Raw genomic sequence first — 18505 nt, forward strand, 5'->3', positions numbered from 1 at the left:
TCCACTACCGACCATTCAAGTCCTTGACCCTCATCCTCCCCTCCATATCATCAGAACTGACACCCATATTGTTTGCATTCCAGCACAGCTATTGCTTCTCCAACTTTTTCTCTATTTCGTCCACACTACTTGCTGCCATTTCCCTACCCGAGCATGTTGTCAAGCCCTCTCCACAGCTCCTCCTCCTGGCGCTTCAAGACAACTAGGACCTAGAAGAAAAAAAAATAGGTCAAATCATTTTAGGTACTTCAGGTACTTCAAAACGATTTTCCCCAGTTGGAGCTCGTTTCTTTCCGAGTTCCCAGTAATCTTGAACGCGCTGAAATCGGATATTTCCGAGTTTCCAGTTGATTTGAACGCGGCATTTGGTCTTGCGTTCAACGTCATCGAAAGCAGATGTTGATTCACATGATTTTGGTGGCGAGTGATCACGTGTCTTTTTACAGCCGGGTAATCTGCGCTCAGCCCCTGTACAGAATTATTTTTCTTCCCTAAAACGGTTGTATTTCATCAATATACGGATATATTTTGAGGCCTCAATATGCCTATATTCTCGGAGCTGTATTTTAATGTGGATAATGGTTACTTGGAAGGGTTGGTCAGGGGTTTTAAGGCTGGAATTCTTTCACAGGGAGACTATCTAAATCTGGTCCAGTGTGAAACCCTGGAAGGTGAGTCGGAGCTAACGTTAGCGAGCTAGCTATCGGCTAACTATGTTGTCAAATGTACAGAGTGGCTTTTCAAATGGTATTGCTAACGTTTCAAAACGCTACTGGATTGAAAAAAAATGTGGCGTTTCCGACGACATGGCCAGTCGCCATGCTACTACTGTACCTATACTAACTGTTTGCAGGCTAACGTTAATGACAACTAGTCAGCTATAACAGTAGGTTACTAGTATCTCGTGATGGGTCCTTGTATTAGCTATTTAGCTAGCTAACGTTACTTTGTCATGAATAGTAGCTGATGAATTCTCAGTTGTGTATGTATATGTATGTAGGTAATTCGAGTAAAATGGGCTGGTAGCTAGATTTCGAGATGAAATTGTGTCTCTCAACCCGATATTATTCCTTGAATTAGTTAGCTAAGGTTAATTTACCTAGCTACATTTAAGAAGCTGGGAAGCTAGCGTTCCAGTTAGCCCAATAGTGGACTAAAGGAGGTTGACGTTACTCTTAAAGGACAGTTTATAATTGTTAGAACGACATGCGACTGTCAGTTTCCTTGTCGTATATATATATATATATATATATCTCTATCTATCTCTGCGACTGTCGCAACGTTATAGCAACCAGACCAAATCCTCCTGTAACCTGATATCGGAGTGTTAAACTCCTCTGATAGAATGACCTACTTTTATTTCGTCACACTGGCAGGAAGTTATGTTATTATTAAAAAATAAATATATATATTTTTTTATTTCATTTTGCATTTAAAAATAAAATATATTTATTATGAACACAACAAATGCAAAAAACTGAAATATACAAACAAGAGTATATAAACCTAACAGGGTATTACATATCAAGATACATTTTCAATTTGTCAAGAAGTTTTATGGTGTGTATTGCTTTTTGTTTTTACCTTTACTGATCATTTCTAAATAATATTTAAATTCTATCTTAAATAATGTGAAGAGGGGTTTGTTCTCTGCCCACTTCATTTTGTTGATAAAGAATCTTCCATGAAAGATAAATCAGGGTCCAAATCAATTGGATCAAAATAAAACGTCATATCAGAGTCTCTCGGATTAACATTAATAGTAGTTTCTTTTCAAATAAAATCTTCTAACTCACTCCAACATCTTCTGACTCACTCCAACATCTTCTCACTCACTCCAACATCTTCCGACTCGCTCCGACATCTTCCGACTCGCTCCGACATCTTCTGATATAAGAACAGTCCCAAAATAAATGATCATGAGTTTCTGGGTCACAACCACAAAATACACATTTGTTATCAATAGATATTTTTAAATCTGTGTATAATAAATGTCTTTACAGGGTAGGTTCTATGAATGAGTTTGTATGATACCTCTTTCACCTTATTAGATATACAATATTTACCAGATAACAACGAAACTTTGTTCCAGTTTACTTGTCATAGGGCTTGTATTCCAGTACATCTTAGCAGAGGGAATAGTAACATATTGACAGTTTCCTTATATACATGTTATTACATGTACAGTTTAAAAATGTCAATTCCTTCTAGTTGTATTGAGGCTACAAAATCCTCAACAGTTGCACTTGGAGTATTGTTATATTCTCCTAAACGAAGAATAGCACCTTTAGGGACAGCTCTAACAACAATGTGATACTCCTCAGGAGTGAATGTAACATTGTGTGTTCTCATAAATTCTGGATAATCATATAGTTGTCTATCATTATTCAATAATTGTTTAACCTAGATAATGTTGTCAAACCAGTTCTGCAAAAGTAAAGACTTGTTTTTGTAGTTTATATCTTTATTATTCTAGATTATATACCTATGTGGGGAAAAATTGTGTTTGTACTAGGTTCCAAGTTAGAAGTACTTGTTTATGAAAGTTAGTGTGTGTGTGGTGTGTGTGTGTGTGTGTGTGTGTGTGTGTGTGTGTGTGTGTGTGTGTGTGTGTGTGTGTGTGTGTGTGTGTGTGTGTGTGTGTGTGTGTGTGTGTGTGTGTGTGTGTGTGTGTGTGTGTGTGTGTGTGTGTGTGTGTGTATTTAACTAGGCAAGTCAGTTAACAACAAATTCTTATTTACAATGACGGCCTACCCCGGCCAAACGGACAAGGCTGTGCCAATTGTGCGCCGCCCTATGGGACTCCCAATCACGGCCAGATGTGATACACCCTGAATACTCTGATCATTATTTGAACTGGCTAGCTAGCAACGACCAAAGCATTCTTTATAAAATTGCTTTTAGTTGCCTGGCTTGCTAGGTTGATATTTACTGAATTTATTTTTAAAAAGATGGTTTATTGGTGTTAAAATAGAAGACTATGTTATTTGGAGCAGCGGGCTGCTGTTATGCCTTGCAGATTCTTTTGTTTTGTGTTTTACTTTTTTATAACGGCAACAAGTTGATGTCAGACCACAATAGAATGTTCATGATGTAGCTACGACAAATTGTCTACAGACATGTCAACGGGACTGTAAACCAGCCTTTAGTCCAAGGACCTTACAGGTTCTGTTTAGAGGTGAATAGAGCCCCACAGTGGAAGTGTCATAATACCCATAAAACCAAGCGGCCAAACAGGGACATGGTTCTAATCGTTTTTCCACCATTCATTTTTTTCCCCTGTAGGGGATTTTAGAAACACTTAAAATAAGGGATATGTTTTGTATAGGCTTATCCTGGCATGACGTTTTGATAACCATGTTAATCTCTCACGCAAAAAGGGGACTTCTGTCAACATATTGGGCTCCCATGGGGAGCCAAATACTCCATCTAAACATGAATTGGTTCTGGAAACATAAAGCCCTCTACTTTCATATCACATCAAAATAAACAGATTTTTCCAGTGACAGTCTTCCATTTACACACAGGTGTTCGGAGACGCAGATAACTAGTTAGCGCAGGAAGTTGACTCTGTCTTCCTCCTGCAAACAATCGCTATAACATGGGAATATGGTTGTGTGGGAACCCTAACCCTATAAAGGTGTGTTGTAATTGAACTTTTTTATTTTATTATTATTTCTTGCTGATATGAAAGATAAGTTCCTTATGTTTCAAAAACCGTTCTGCAAGCAATTTGTGTTTAAAGGTGCTACAAATAGGATTTTGTAGAGTTTTTGTGTTGTAATTTCAGAAAATGCCCATAATATATCTGCTGCTAATAGTGGAATGATAGTTTCACAGTATTACCAGAGAGGAAGAGAGGCCCAACTCAGTGGAAAATCTGTCTCCTTCCAGCAGGTGGCGTTTTTTTCCGTTGTTTCGCCCACCAAGCAAGGAGTTTGAGGTCTGAGTGTCGAATTTGGTCATCAAAGAAATTGGTGGCTTATTTGCTACGTGAGGTTTATTTAATGGAAAATACGTTTTGTAATGCGTAAGTTATGAGTGTACTGATATAAGTAGGACATCTTGGCAACTTTGAGAAAAAAACACTTTATATTGGAGTTGTCTCAAGATGGCTATGCGTATTCATGGCATGAGGCTAGTAGCATAGCCTCTCTCTGCGTTGAATACAGGCGGTTGCCGTCAACAACGCTCATCGAATATTCAAGGAAAGATTACAATAATGAGATGTATCCACCAATCCAAAGAAAGGATAGGCGGGGAGCTACACATCCCGCTGTGCCGCTTTGTGGACAACAACTCCCATTGTTAGGGCGGAGAGACATGTATCTTGTCAGTATATCCATAATCTTTGGTGTGATATGAAAGTAGAGGGCTTTATGTCTCTAGAACCGTACCGCAATTGAGAATCGATTCCCATTTAGATGGAGTTTAATGAAAAAGCGCCAACTGCTGGAGGTAGAGATTGTCCACAGAGTTGAGCCTCTCGCTTCCTCTCTGGTTTTACTAACCCACCAGTGTTGAGATTGGTTGTGATAATCGCCTATTGATTTCTCCCTCCATTGCGGCATCTGTTGTCAAACTGGGAAAGCGCTTCTGACTTTGTGGCTGTGTTATCTAATGGACATCCCTTAATTTCCTGGTTGCTAAAATGTTACAATGTTTGCTCAATTATGTGAGAAAACAAACACTGAATAGTGTAGGGAATCATTGTACCATCTAAATCGAATTATCTTTTTAATAACAAAACCTTTTGATTTGGACAAGATAAAACAGCCACAGTCAGAACAGCTTTCCCAGAGAAGTGGGTTAGCTACATCCTAATATGGTGACAGGAGTTTGGGAGAGTGGGTGTGTTTAAAGGAAAGTAGTGGGTGGGTCTAAAGGAAAGTAGTGGGTGGGTCTAAAGGAAAGTAGTGGGTGGGTCTAAAGGAAAGTAGTGGGTGGGTCTAAAGGAAAGTAGTGGGTGGGTCTAAAGGAAAGTAGTGGGTGGGTCTAAAGGAAAGTAGTGGGTGGGTCTAAAGGAAAGTAGTGGGTGGGTCTAAAGGAAAGTAGTGGGTGGGTCTAAAGGAAAGTAGTGGGTGGGTCTAAAGGAAAGTAGTGGGCGGGTCCTAAATGAAAGTAGTGGGCGGGTCCTAAAGGAAAGTGGTGGGCGGGTCCTAAAGGAAAGTGGTGGGCGGGTCCTAAAGGAAAGTGATGGTTTTGATTGGGCTGTGTTTTTTGTCTTTTGTTTCATACCATGCTGCTACCGTACTGCGAGAGTTTGGACTTCTGTTTTTAAGCCAAGGATGAGTCTGAGCCCTATTTCACTGTTACTTTTACACAAAAATGTGTACACATTTTTCAGTTATAAAACTGATTTGTTTATATTTTTTTATAAGTATTGATGATTTGGTGTACTGTTGCATCGTGCGTTGTAATGCGTGTGCTTACTGTAACTGTCACCCTAATATTGGCTAATAGGCTATGCATATTCATGATGTGAGGCTAGTAGCATAGCCTAGGTCTCTCCGTAGAATACAGGCGCTTGACGTCACGGTTGCAGATATTGAGACGGCTTGTTCTAATGCTTAGGCCTACCTTTTTATAGGCTAGTAATGCACTACATCACAGATGTGGCACATCATTGAGCACATGTAACACGTCCTGAAATATTGAAGCAAAAATGACAGTGTAAACTATAATTAGCAAAATAAAACAAATTTGACATGAATTTGATTTTCAAAATGATTTGAACAGGTCTTTTGGATTTACTTTTACTGCAGTCATCTCGGTTTTTAATTTTACATTTTTCGCTTGTTTGTAACAATTGCAAAGACATTGGCAACTTTGTATTTGTAGGCAACCTTTGTTCCCAAGGTGACAGCGGCCACAGAGAGACAGATAAACGGCTTGATTCTAACTCTAGGTGAGATCTTCTGGGGGAGAAAAGGAAGAGAAAAAAAAACATAGCTGTATTCTTTTCTTTTTTTTAACCTTTTATTTAACTAGGCAAGTCATTTAAGAACAATATTTACAATGACGGCCTAGGAACAGTGGGTTAACTGCCTTGTTCAGGGGGCAGAACGACAGATTTTTCCCTTGTCAGCTCGGGGATTCGATCTAGCAACCTTTCAGGTTACTCGCCCAACGCTCTAACCACTAGGCTACCTGCTGGTAACTGGCCCAACGCTCTAACCACTAGGCTACCTGCTGGTAACTGGCCCAACGCTCTAACCACTAGGCTACCTGCTGGTAACTGGCCCAACGCTCTAACCACTAGGCTACCTGCTGGTAACTGGCCCAACGCTCTAACCACTAGGCTACCTGCTGGTAACTAGCCCAACGCTCTAACCACTAGGCTGCCTGCTGGTTACTGGCCCAACGCTCTAACCACTAGACTACCTGCTAGTTACTGGCCCAACGCTCTAACCACTAGGCTACCTGCTGGTTACTGGCCCAACGCTCTAACCACTAGGCTACCTGCTGGTTACTGGCCCAACGCTCTAACCACTAGGCTACCTGCTGGTAACTGGCCCAACGCTCTAACCACTAGGCTACCTGCTGGTAACTGGCCCAACGCTCTAACCACTAGGCTACCTGCTGGTAACTGGCCCAACGCTCTAACCACTAGGCTACCTGCTGGTAACTGGCCCAACGCTCTAACCACTATGCTACCTGCTGGTAACTGGCCCAACGCTCTAACCACTATGCTACCTGCTGGTAACTGGCCCAACGCTCTAACCACTATGCTACCTGCTGGTAACTGTCCCAACGCTCTAACCACTATGCTACCTGCTGGTAACTGTCCCAACGCTCTAACCACTAGGCTACCTGCTGGTAACTGTCCCAACGCTCTAACCACTAGGTTACCTGCTGGTTACTGGCCCAACGCTCTAACCACTAGGCTACCTGCTGGTTACTGGCCCAACGCTCTAACCACTAGGCTACCTGCTGGTTACTGGCCCAACACTTTAACCACTTGGTTACCTGCTGGTTACTGGCCCAACACTCTAACCACTAGGTTACCTGCCGCTGGAAATAGCAAGCGTTTTCAAGTGCGACTTAAGTAACAGTGGTTTCTGGAAAGAAGAAACCGGGCCCTGGACATTGCATTGACCGCTGTAGCTAGCTAGTTTAACAAGCTAGTAGAGTATTTCTGGAAGAACCGTTAGCAGCTAAGCTATTCATGATTTCTTCATTACCAGGCTGCCGACATAAAAGGTTAAATAAATCACATCAGGTTGATCAACAGTGGGATTTCTATGAGGAACTGAAACTATTGCTCAAAGTATTGCTCAATTAGCTTTTTACACATCATGTAAAATGGAAGCATTCTAGACACAGCTAGCTAGCCTCTTCCCTTGTGCATGGGTCTCTAATTAGCTTACACATCATGTAAAATGGAAGCATTCTAGACACAGCTAGCTAGCCTCTTCCCTTGTGCATGGGTCTCTAATTAGCTTACACATCATGTAAAATGGAAGCATTCAGGACACATAGCTAGCTAGCCTCTTCCCTTGTGCATGGGTCTCTATGCCCTCTCACAGCAGCATTAACATGAGCTTGTACTTGTCCTGTGCGTGTCATTATTGTGTCTGTTGAAAGCCGCTGTTACCTAGTATCTGAAGACGTCTTGTTCCCCCCCCACGCAGACCTGAAGCTCCATCTGCAGAGCACGGACTATGGCAGTTTCCTGGCCAACGAGCCATCACCCCTCACCGTGTCCGTCATTGACGACAAGCTCAAAGAGAAGATGGTGGTGGAGTTCCGTCACATGAGGAACCAGTCCTATGAACCGCTGGCAAGCTTCATGGACTTTATCACGTAAGTCATTGACAGGCTCTCTGGTGTCTGTCTGCCAGCCTCTATCCCAAACGAAGGGGCAAGATGGGTGCCCATATTGACTAATTAAATTGAGCCTATCTTTCCCATGCATTTTTGGGGGATTGAGGCTTAGAATATCACCTTGTCTTATTATTGCCTGGAACAATCAGCTATTGGTTAAACTGTATTTGTCTGTCTCCCATCTCTTTTCAGTTATGTGACATCTGAATGGTCCATGTTTCAAACTCTTCTACATGCATACATGCATACATGCATACATGCATACATGCATACATGCATACATACATGCATACATGCATGCATACATTGACTCCCTATTTGCCTGTCTCTGACTATCTGCTTGCACCTGTTCGCTCTGTTATGTCCAGCAGGTGTGTTATTCATGTGTTAGTACAGTATTGATGAAGACATGAGGTTGAAGTGTATGCTCTGTTTATTTTTCTATTTACTAGCGCTCACTTTTTGTTATATTCTTTTGAGCGTGGATTAAATGTATTAGATTATTTTTGCATCTCGTCCTCCTTGGGTAATTCCTCTTCATGATTTTGAGTTCCAGGACTTTTTGAACTCTACACCGTCCGCCTTTCATTCTAGCCTGAGAGAGAACCCTCATACTGGCTCTCACCGTCCGCCTTTTCATTCTAGCCTGAGAGAGAACCCTCGTACTGGCTCTCACCGACCGCCTTTTCATTCTAGCCTGAGAGAGAACCCTCGTACTGGCTCTCACTGTCCGCCTTTTCATTCTAGCCTGAGAGAGCACCCTCGTACTGGCTCTCACCGGCCGCCTTTTCATTCTAGCCTGAGAGAGCACCCTCGTACTGGCTCTCACCATCCGCCTTTTCATTCTAGCCTGAGAGAGAACCCTCGTACTGGCTCTCACCGTCGTCCGCCTTTTCATTCTAGCCTGAGAGAGAACCCTCGTACTGGCTCTCACCATCTTGCAAAATAAATGTAATATTTGCTATGCTCTTAATAACTACCCAGTCATCACTGAAAGGCACTCTCTCCTCCCATCTTCACAGGTACAGCTACATGATAGACAATGTGATCCTGCTGATCACAGGCACCCTGCACCAGCGGGCCATCTCTGAGCTGGTACCTAAGTGCCACCCGCTGGGCAGCTTTGAGCAGATGGAGGCTGTCAACATCGCCCAGACCCCAGCAGAACTTTACAACGCCATCCTGGTCGACACCCCTCTGGGTAAGGCAGGACTGTGTCTGTTGCATGCCAAATGGCACCCTATTCCCTATATAGTGCACTACTTTAGACCAGGGCCCTATTCCCTATATAGAATACTTATATAATCTAACGTATTGACTCGGGGGTGAGTACTTATCTAATCTAACGTGTTGACTAGGGGGGTGAATACTTATATATTGTATGTTCCCGTCCCGGGGCGGTTTTACTAATGGAACTCATGGATTTGAGAATGCGAAGAAGAAGAATCTTTGAACAACAGACTGGAGTGTTTTTATATCCTGTAGCGAACACTAGATGGCGCTATAACTCAACTTGCTCATAAATGTGTAAATGTCTAAATCCTGTTTTAATGTCTGATCATTTCTTCAGCTGCTTTCTTCCAAGACTGCATATCTGAGCAGGATCTGGATGAGATGAACATCGAGATCATCCGTAATACTCTGTATAAGGTGGGCAAGGGATTTCATTCACCCGTAATACTCTGTATAAGGTGGGCAAGGAATTTCATTCACCCGTAATACTCTGTAATAAGGTGAGCAAGGGATTTCATTCACATTTTTAATTCACAATGTTAAACAACATCATGCATCAGAAGATAGATAGTCATTGACTTTATCCGTGTCTTCATTTCCAGGCTTATCTGGAGGCTTTCTACAAGTTCTGCTCCACTCTGGGAGGAACCACTGGTGACACCATGTGTCCTATTCTAGAGGTCTGTGAGCATGTCCCTTATTAGAAAGTTAACTTGATATATACAGCGCCTTCGGGAAAGTTTTCAGACCCCTTGACTTTTTCCACATTTTTGTTACTTTACAGCCTTATTCTAAAATGGATTACAAAATAAACTCATCAATCTACACACAATACCCCATAATGACAAGCAAAAAACTGTTTTTTTGAAATTTACTTAAGTATTCAGACCCTTTTCTATGAGACCTGAAATTGAGCTCAGGTGCATCCAGTTTCCGTTGATCATCCTTGAGATGTTTCTACAAATTGTTTGGAGTCCACCTGTGGTAAATTCAATTGATTGAACATGATTTGGAAAGGCACACACACACACCTGTTTATATAAGGTCCCACAGTGGACAGTGCATGTCAGAGCAAAAACCAAGCCGTGAGGTCAAAGGAATTGTCCGTAGAGCTCCAAGACAGGATTGTGTCGAGGCACTGATCTGGGGAAGGATACCAAAACATTTCTGCAGCGTTGAAGGTCCCCAAGAACACAGTGGACTCAATCATTCTTAAATGAAAGAAGTTTGGAACCACCAAGACTCTTCCTAGAGCTGGCCACCCGGCCAAACTGAGCAATTGGGGGAGAAGGGCCTTGGTCACGGAGGTGACCAAGAACCCGATGGTCACTGTGACAGAGCTCCAGACTTCCTCTGTGGAGATGGTTGTCCTTCTGGAAGGTTCTCCCATCTCTGCAGCACTCCACAAATCAAGCCTTTATGGTAGAGTGGCCAGACGGGAGCCATTCCTCAGTAAAAGGCACATGACAGCCCGCTTGGAGTTTGCCAAAAGGGACCTGAAGACTCTCAGACCATGAGAAACAAGATGCTTTGGTCTGATGAAACCAAGATTGAACTATTTGGCCTGAATGCCAAGCGTCACGTCTGGAGGAAACCTGGCACCATCCCTACGGTGAAACGTGGTGGTGGCAGCGTCATGCTGTGGGGATGTTTTTCAGCGGCAGGGACTGGGAGACTAGTCGGGATCGAGGGAAGATGATCGGAGCAAAGTACAGAGAGATCCTTGATGAAAACCCGCACCAGAGTGCTCAGGACCTCAGACTGGAGTGAAGGTTCACCTTCCAACAGGACAAAGACCCTAAGCACACAGCCAGGACAACGCAGGAGTGGCTTCGGGACGAGTCTCTGAATGTCCTTGAGTGTCCCAGCCAGAGCCCGGACTTGAACCGGATCGAACATCTCTGGAGAGACCTGAAAATAGCTGTGCCACAACGCTCCCCATCCAGCTTGAGAGGATCTGCAGAGAAGAATGGGAGAAACTCTAGGCTCCCGAGTGACGCAGCAGTCTAAGGCACTGCATCTCAGTGCTTGAGGCGTCACTACAGACACTCTGGTTTGATTCCAGGCTGTATCACAACCGGCCGTGATTGGGAGTCCCATAGGGTGGCGCACAATTGGCACAGCGTCGTCCGGGTTTGGCCGGTGTTAGGCCGTCACTATAAATAAGAATTTGTCCTTTACTGACTTGCCTAGTTAAATAAAAATAAAAACTCCCCAAATACAGATGTGCCAAGCTTCTATTGTCATTCCCAAGAAGACTGGAGGCTGTAATCGCTGCCAAAGGTGCTTCAACAAAGTATAGAGTTTTTAATTTAAAAAATATATATATTTGCAAAATGTCAACTTGTTTTTGCTTTATCGTCGTGTGTGTGTGTGTGTGTGTGTGTGTGTGTAGTGATGAGAAAAGAAAACTATTTAATCCATGTTAGAATAAGGCTGTAACGTAACAAAATGTGGAAAACGTCAAAGGGTCTGAATACTTTCCAAATGCACTGTAGTTGTTCTCTTGAGTCATTTATACTGGACCATCCAATTTTAAAGAAAAAAATTTACCCACACCTTGAAGTGTATTCTAGTATATTAATCTCTGTCAATCAATCAGTTTCCTATTTCCCCTCCCTGTGTGTGTGTCCAGTTTGAGGCGGACAGGAGGGCCTTCATCATCACCATCAACTCATTTGGTACGGAACTGTCTAAGGAGGACCGTGCCAAGCTGTTCCCCCACTGTGGCAAGCTGTACCCTGAGGGGCTGGCTCAGCTTGCCCGCGCTGACGACTACGAACAGGTCAAAGCTGTGGCCGACTACTACCCTGTAAGTTATACTACGATTAGTACTACCCTGTAAGTTACTGGTCCTTACTACTAGCCTAGCCTACTCTACTACCCTGTAAGTTACTGGTCCTTACTACTGCTACTACTAGCCTAGCCTACTGGCTACTACCCTGTCAGTTACTGGTCCTTACTACTGCTACTACTAGCCTAGCCTACTGGCTACTACCCTGTCAGTTACTGGTCCTTACTACTGCTACTACTAGCCTAGCCTACTACCCTGTCAGTTACTGGTCCTTACTACTGCTACTACTAGCCTAGCCTACTACCCTGTCAGTTACTGGTCCTTACTACTGCTACTACTAGCCTAGCCTACTACCCTGTCAGTTACTGGTCCTTACTACTGCTACTACTAGCCTAGCCTACTACCCTGTCAGTTACTGGTCCTTACTACTGCTACTACTGACTACTACCCTGTCAGTTACTGGTCCTTGCTACTACTAGCCTAGCCTACTACCCTGTCAGTTACTGGTCCTTACTACTAGCCTAGCCTACTACCCAAATCAAATAAAATGTATTTATATAGCCCTTCTTACATAAGCTGATATCTCAAAGTGCTGTACAGAAACCCAGCCTAAAACCCCAACAGCAAGCAATGCAGGTGTAGAAGCGGTGGCTAGGAAAAACTCCCTAGAAAGGCCAAAACCTAGGAAGAAACCTAGAGAGGAACCAGGCTATCAGGGGTGGCCAGTCCTCTTCTGGCTGTGCCGGGTGGAGATTATAACAGAACATGGCCAAGATGTTCAAATGTTCATAAATGACCAGCATGGTCAAATAATAATCACAGTTGTCGAGGGTGCAACAAGTCAGCACCTCAAGAGTAAATGTCAGTTGGCTTTTCATAGCCGATCATTGAGAGTATCTCTACCGCTCCTGCTGTTTCTAGAGAGTGGAAAACAGCAGGTCTGGGACAGGTAGCACGTCCAGTGAACAGGTCAGGGTTCTATAGCCGCAGGCAGAACAGTTGAAACTGGAGCAGCAGCACGGCCAGGTGGACTGGGGACAGCAAGGAGTCATCATGTCAGGTAGTCCTGAGGCATGGTCCTAGGGCTCAGGTCCTCCTTTTAGAAAGAAAGAGAGAATTAGAGCATACTTAAATTCACACAGGACACCAGATAAGACAGGAGAAATACTCCAGATATAACAGACTGACCCTAGCCCCCCGACACACAAACCACTGTGTCGGGGGGCTAGTTACTGGTCCTTACTACTGTTACTACTAGCCTACTACCCTGTAAGTTACTGGTCCTTACTACTGCTACTACTAGCCTACTGGCTATTACCCTGTCAGTTACTGGTCCTTACTACTGCTACTACTAGCCTAGCCTACTGGCTACTACCCTGTAAGTTACTGGTCCTTACTACTGCTACTGCTAGCCTAGCCTACTGGCTACAACCCTGTCAGTTACTGGTCCTTGCTACTACTAGCCTAGCCTGCTGGCTACTACCCTGTCAGTTACTGGTCCTTAATATCAGACAAAAGAAAAGTTGACATATTGTCAGGTATTCTGCATCATAAAGGGCTTCCACAGCAAGTCAAAGCTTTCCACTGGCTAGCCTAGCCAACCTGGGAGTCTGTCTGTCTACTGGATACTAATGTCACTATTATGCCACCCGGCATTACACCACAGGGCTTTACGCCACCCGGCATTACACCACAGGGCTTTACGCCACCCGGCATTACACCACAGGGCTTTACGCCACCCGGCATTACGCCACAGGGCTTTACGCCACCCGGCATTACGCCACAGGGCTTTACGCCACCCGGCATTACGCCACAGGGCTTTACGCCACCCGGCATTACGCCACAGGGCTTTACGCCACAGGGCTTTACGCCACCCGGCTTTACGCCACAGGGCTTTACGCCACCCGGCATTACGCCACAGGGCTTTACGCCACCCGGCATTACGCCACCCGGCATTACGCCACCCGGCATTACGCCACAGGGCTTTACGCCACAGGGCTTTACGCCACCCGGTATTACACCACAGGGCTTTACACCAGTGCTTGGCCTAAAGACTCTAACCTGACCGGGCAGGCCAGGCTTGGATACGGAGTCTAACCTGACCGGGCAGGCCAGGCTTGGATACGGAGTCTAACCTGACCGGGCAGGCCAGGCTTGGATACGGAGTCTAACCTGACCGGGCAGGCCAGGCTTGGATACGGAGTCTAACCTGATCGGGCAGGCCAGGCTTGGATACGGAGTCTAACCTGACCGGGCAGGCCAGGCTTGGATACGGAGTCTAACCTGACCGGGCAGGCCCGGCTTGGATACGGAGTCTAACCTGACCAGTTACACTCAGCATCTCCACCAGCTGGACCAAGTCTTTTTCTATTCTGTGACCTGAACATCAATGACAAACATATAGGTCTATCCCATACGGTGAAGTACAGTCTAACAATGTGAGAACAAGTAGACAGCTTTACAGTCCATCTGCTATAGTAATATCCCTTAGATGAACAGTCACTTTACAGCTTTACAGTCCATCTGCTATAGTAATATCCCTTAGATGAGTAGTCACTTTACAGCTTTACAGTCCATCTGCTATAGTAATATCCCTTAGATGAACAGTCACTTTACAGCTTTACAGTCAGTCTGCTATAGTAATATCCCTTAGATGAAGAGTCACTTAGAGAAATACACCTGCTGTAAGGACATGGTATCAGTTTGTAGAACCAGGTGTGATACTGAGCACCTTCACCAAGTCTCGTTCTATTCTGTGACTGTGTTCTGTATTTAGAGAGGTACACCTGCTATAAGGACATGGTATCAGTTTGTAGAACCAGTTGATCTGAAGCAGAGGACCAATGAATATGCTCTCAATCCCCCAGCAATACATCTACCCTCCTACATCATCCTATTTGATGGTCCAAAACATATGGTGACCCAGCTCAGACTAGCTAACTCCTCTCCCGCTCTCTCTCTCTCCTCTTCTCTCAGGAATACAAGCTCCTGTTTGAGGGAGCAGGCAGCAACCCAGGGGACAAGACACTGGAGGACAGGTTCTTTGAGCATGAGGTGAGCAGTGCGACTCCTACATATCCACACACACACACTCCCCTCTCATCATAGTATTAACAGAACCCCCAAGGCCTAGGTGGGGGGTGGGTGGGGGGGGGGTGTAAGGTATGACCATATGGTATAAATCCGGCTTTTGAAGGTGTAGACTAGTTTTTAGGGGGGGGGGGGGGGGGGGTTGTTGGCTTTGTTCATATTGCATTGGTTTTTAGGCTGAACTATAGTCCAGTGTTTCTCAACCCAGTCTTCAGGGATCACTAGTTGTTTCACATGTTACACCACGTGGTGTTGAACCCAGTCTTCAGGGATCACTAGTTGTTTCACATGTTACACCACGTGGTGTTGAACCCAGTCTTCAGGGATCACTAGTTGTTTCACATGTTACACCACGTGGTGTTGAACCCAGTCTTCAGGGATCACTAGTTGTTTCACATGTTACACCACGTGGTGTTGAACCCAGTCTTCAGGGATCACTAGTTGTTTTACGTGTTACACCACGTGGTGTTAAACCCAGTCTTCAGGGATCACTAGTTGTTTCACATATTACACCACGTGGTGTTGAACCCCCCCCAGTGTCCTCGTTAACCCCCGGTGTCCTCGATTAACCCACCACCCTGATGTGCTGTGTCCTGCAGGTGAAGCTGAACAAGCTGGCGTTTCTGAACCAGTTCCACTTCAGTGTGTTCTATGCCTACGTCAAGCTGAAGGAGCAGGAGTGTAGGAACATCGTGTGGATCGCTGAGTGTATCGCACAGAGGCACCGCGCCAAGATAGACAACTACATCCCCATCTTCTGATCTGAACACACACACACACACACACACACACACACACACACACACCACACACACACACACACACACACACACACACACACACACACACCAGTACCTCCCTACATTCTGATACAGACACACACACACACCAGTACCTCCCTACATTCTGATCTGAACACACTCATCTCTCTCTTCTAATCCCACGTATCCATCCTTCCACAGCTTCTCTCCGATCCACAGTTACTATACAGTCGCTGGTCCTAATAACAAACACATGTATCTTCTAATCTGAGATTGACAACTCTTCTTTCTATAGCTGAGTGATGCCATGTCTAGTCCTTCTACATTAGGACTGGTAAATGTGCTCCAACTCCCATTTTGTTTTTGTCTCTTCATGGACAGATGCTAAATACCAGCTGTCCTCTACCGCTGGCGTTCAACCAGTGACCTAATTTAACAAGGTTTTGATTTTATTTCTGAAAGATACTGCTCCTTCTATAACACACATGGGTCAAAGTGACTTCTTCAGAAGAGCACACTGGTTCCTCCTCTGAGACATTCCCCCAGCCAGCCAGCCAACTCCACTAAGGAATGATGGGATGGCTACTTGCTGCTTTTGACCAATCATCGGCACTGTCTATTGTGCCCAGGAAGTGAACGTGTCAACAGCAGGTTCACTTCAGACAGAAACCCATTCCATCTCTCAGCTTTAGGATCTCATCCTTTTGACTTTAGTTGGAGTGGATCAGATATTGAGTCCAGTGTGAATCTGTCACCCCGTTGAAAGGTATTTTTTTCCCTAGCTGGTTGCTTGTTCTGGCAATGTACTATACTGTCTTGATTGGTTGAGTGTGTTTTGTTTTTGTAGTCGCTATAGAAGTGAAGCGACTCTTTACATTCAGCAGTTTAAGTGTGTGTGCGTCTCTAATTGAACCCTATTCACCTAGTACACTTAGTTTGACCATGGAACCCTATTCACTAATTAGTGCACTTAGTTTGACCATGGACCCCTATCCACTAAGTAATACACTTAGTTTCACCAGGGGCCTATATGGTTTTGGTCCACAGTAGTGAACTGTATATGGTTCCATCTGGGACAGCTCCAGATACTGTGATGTACAATATCCATAGATGGAGAAGCAGAGTTTACTGAATAATTTTCACCCTCCTGATTTATATTTTCTGTTCTCTGAAAAGGATATGTGTGTGTGTGTGGATTATGTCCTTTTCTTTATAAATAATACGTGTGTAGGAATTCTGTCCTATTGTAAATGAGATGACTGGACCTGAACAGTCCAGGTATTATTACAAATTACATCCTGGGTTGAAATAGATGTTATGTGCTTATATATGAAAAAAAGAGAAGCGAATGTGATGTTTAAACTACAAGGATATATATATATTTCAAAATGACTTTAATGATTTGTATTTCTTTTTGGCATGATGTAAAAATCCATGTCTCGCTGTCATGGTCCTGTTAAAATGAGTTCTGTGTCTTATTTGTGAAATGTGTTGTAAAATGTAATAAATACTACATGGAAACAAATTGGTTTCAGTGCAAAAAGAAAGCGAAGCCTGTTCAAATCAACTAGTTATTCACTACCGTGTACTAGTAAAGAAAACCTGGGCTTTAGGACATCTTTAATCAACTAGTTATTCACTACCGTGTACTAGTAAAGACAACCTGGGCTTTAGGTCATCTTAATGAACTAGATATTTACTACCGTGTACTAGTAAAGACAACCTGGGCTTTAGGTCATCTTTAGTAAACTGGTTTATTTTCCTAAAAGCCTACACACATGAGATACTGTATTTGTAGTAGTGTGTCACAATACAGACCCTGCTTCAATGAAAATACATTGTGATGTTTGACTATGGCTGTTCAGATGTTATTTTCCCTACTACAGCGGCGATGGGCTCTAGACGGATGCCGGTATTGAGTTTTCTTATGGAACGCTGTCCGTTGCTTTTCCTTGACCCCTGGCTTCTCTCCTCGCCTTTCCATCCAGTGGGTTTCGAGAAGAAGGTGAGAGGACATGAGGAATCAAAGAGATTCTGCCTATTGTATGTTTCAGAGGTCCAGCAGTAGTATCATGGTGAAGATATTGTGATGACACTCAATGAAGACTACTATAGAAGACTAGAACAGACTGGTACCATCATAAGACTAGAACAGACTGGTACCATCATAAGACTATTATAGAAGACTAGAACAGACTGGTACCATCATAAGACTATTATAGAAGACTAGAACAGACTGGTACCATCATAAGACTATTATAGAAGACTAGAACAGACTGGTACCATCATAAGACTATTATAGAACACTAGAACAGACTGGTACCATCATAAGACTATTATAGAACACTAGAACAGACTGGTACCATCATAAGACTATTATAGAAGACTAGAACAGACTGCTGCATCATAAGGCTAGAACAGACTGGTACCATCATAAGGCTATTATAGAAGACTATAACAGACTGGTACCATCATAAGGCTAGAACAGACTGGTAGCATCATAAGGCTATTATAGAAGACTAGAACAGACTGATACCATCATAAGGCTAGAACAGACTGGTACCATCATAAGGCTATTATAGAAGACTAGAACAGACTGGTACCATCATAAGACTATTATAGAAGACTAGAACAGACTGGTACCATCATAAGACTATTATAGAAGACTAGAACAGACTGATACCATCATAAGGCTAGAACAGACTGGTACCATCATAAGGCTATTATAGAAGACTAGAACAGACTGGTACCATCATAAGACTATTATAGAAGACTAGAACAGACTGGTACCATCATAGGA

The 18505-nt window shown here is 43.8% G+C and overlaps 1 protein-coding gene across 1 annotated transcript; it reads left to right on the forward strand.

Moving 5' to 3' along the window:
- Positions 1 to 382: 382 nt before the first annotated feature.
- LOC106595437 (V-type proton ATPase subunit d 1) lies at positions 383 to 17230 on the forward strand. The gene is made up of 8 exons (XM_045689756.2): positions 383 to 671; positions 7635 to 7806; positions 8850 to 9028; positions 9398 to 9477; positions 9663 to 9740; positions 11696 to 11872; positions 14831 to 14908; positions 15544 to 17230. The coding sequence occupies exons 1-8, from the start codon at positions 542 to 544 to the stop codon at positions 15703 to 15705; spliced, it is 1056 nt and encodes a 351-aa protein (XP_045545712.1). The 5' UTR covers positions 383 to 541; the 3' UTR covers positions 15706 to 17230.
- Positions 17231 to 18505: the final 1275 nt, after the last annotated feature.

Source organism: Salmo salar, chromosome 11 (genome assembly GCF_965601325.2).
Source record: "Salmo salar chromosome 11, fSalSal1, whole genome shotgun sequence".
NCBI classification, from domain to species: Eukaryota; Metazoa; Chordata; class Actinopteri; order Salmoniformes; family Salmonidae; genus Salmo; species Salmo salar.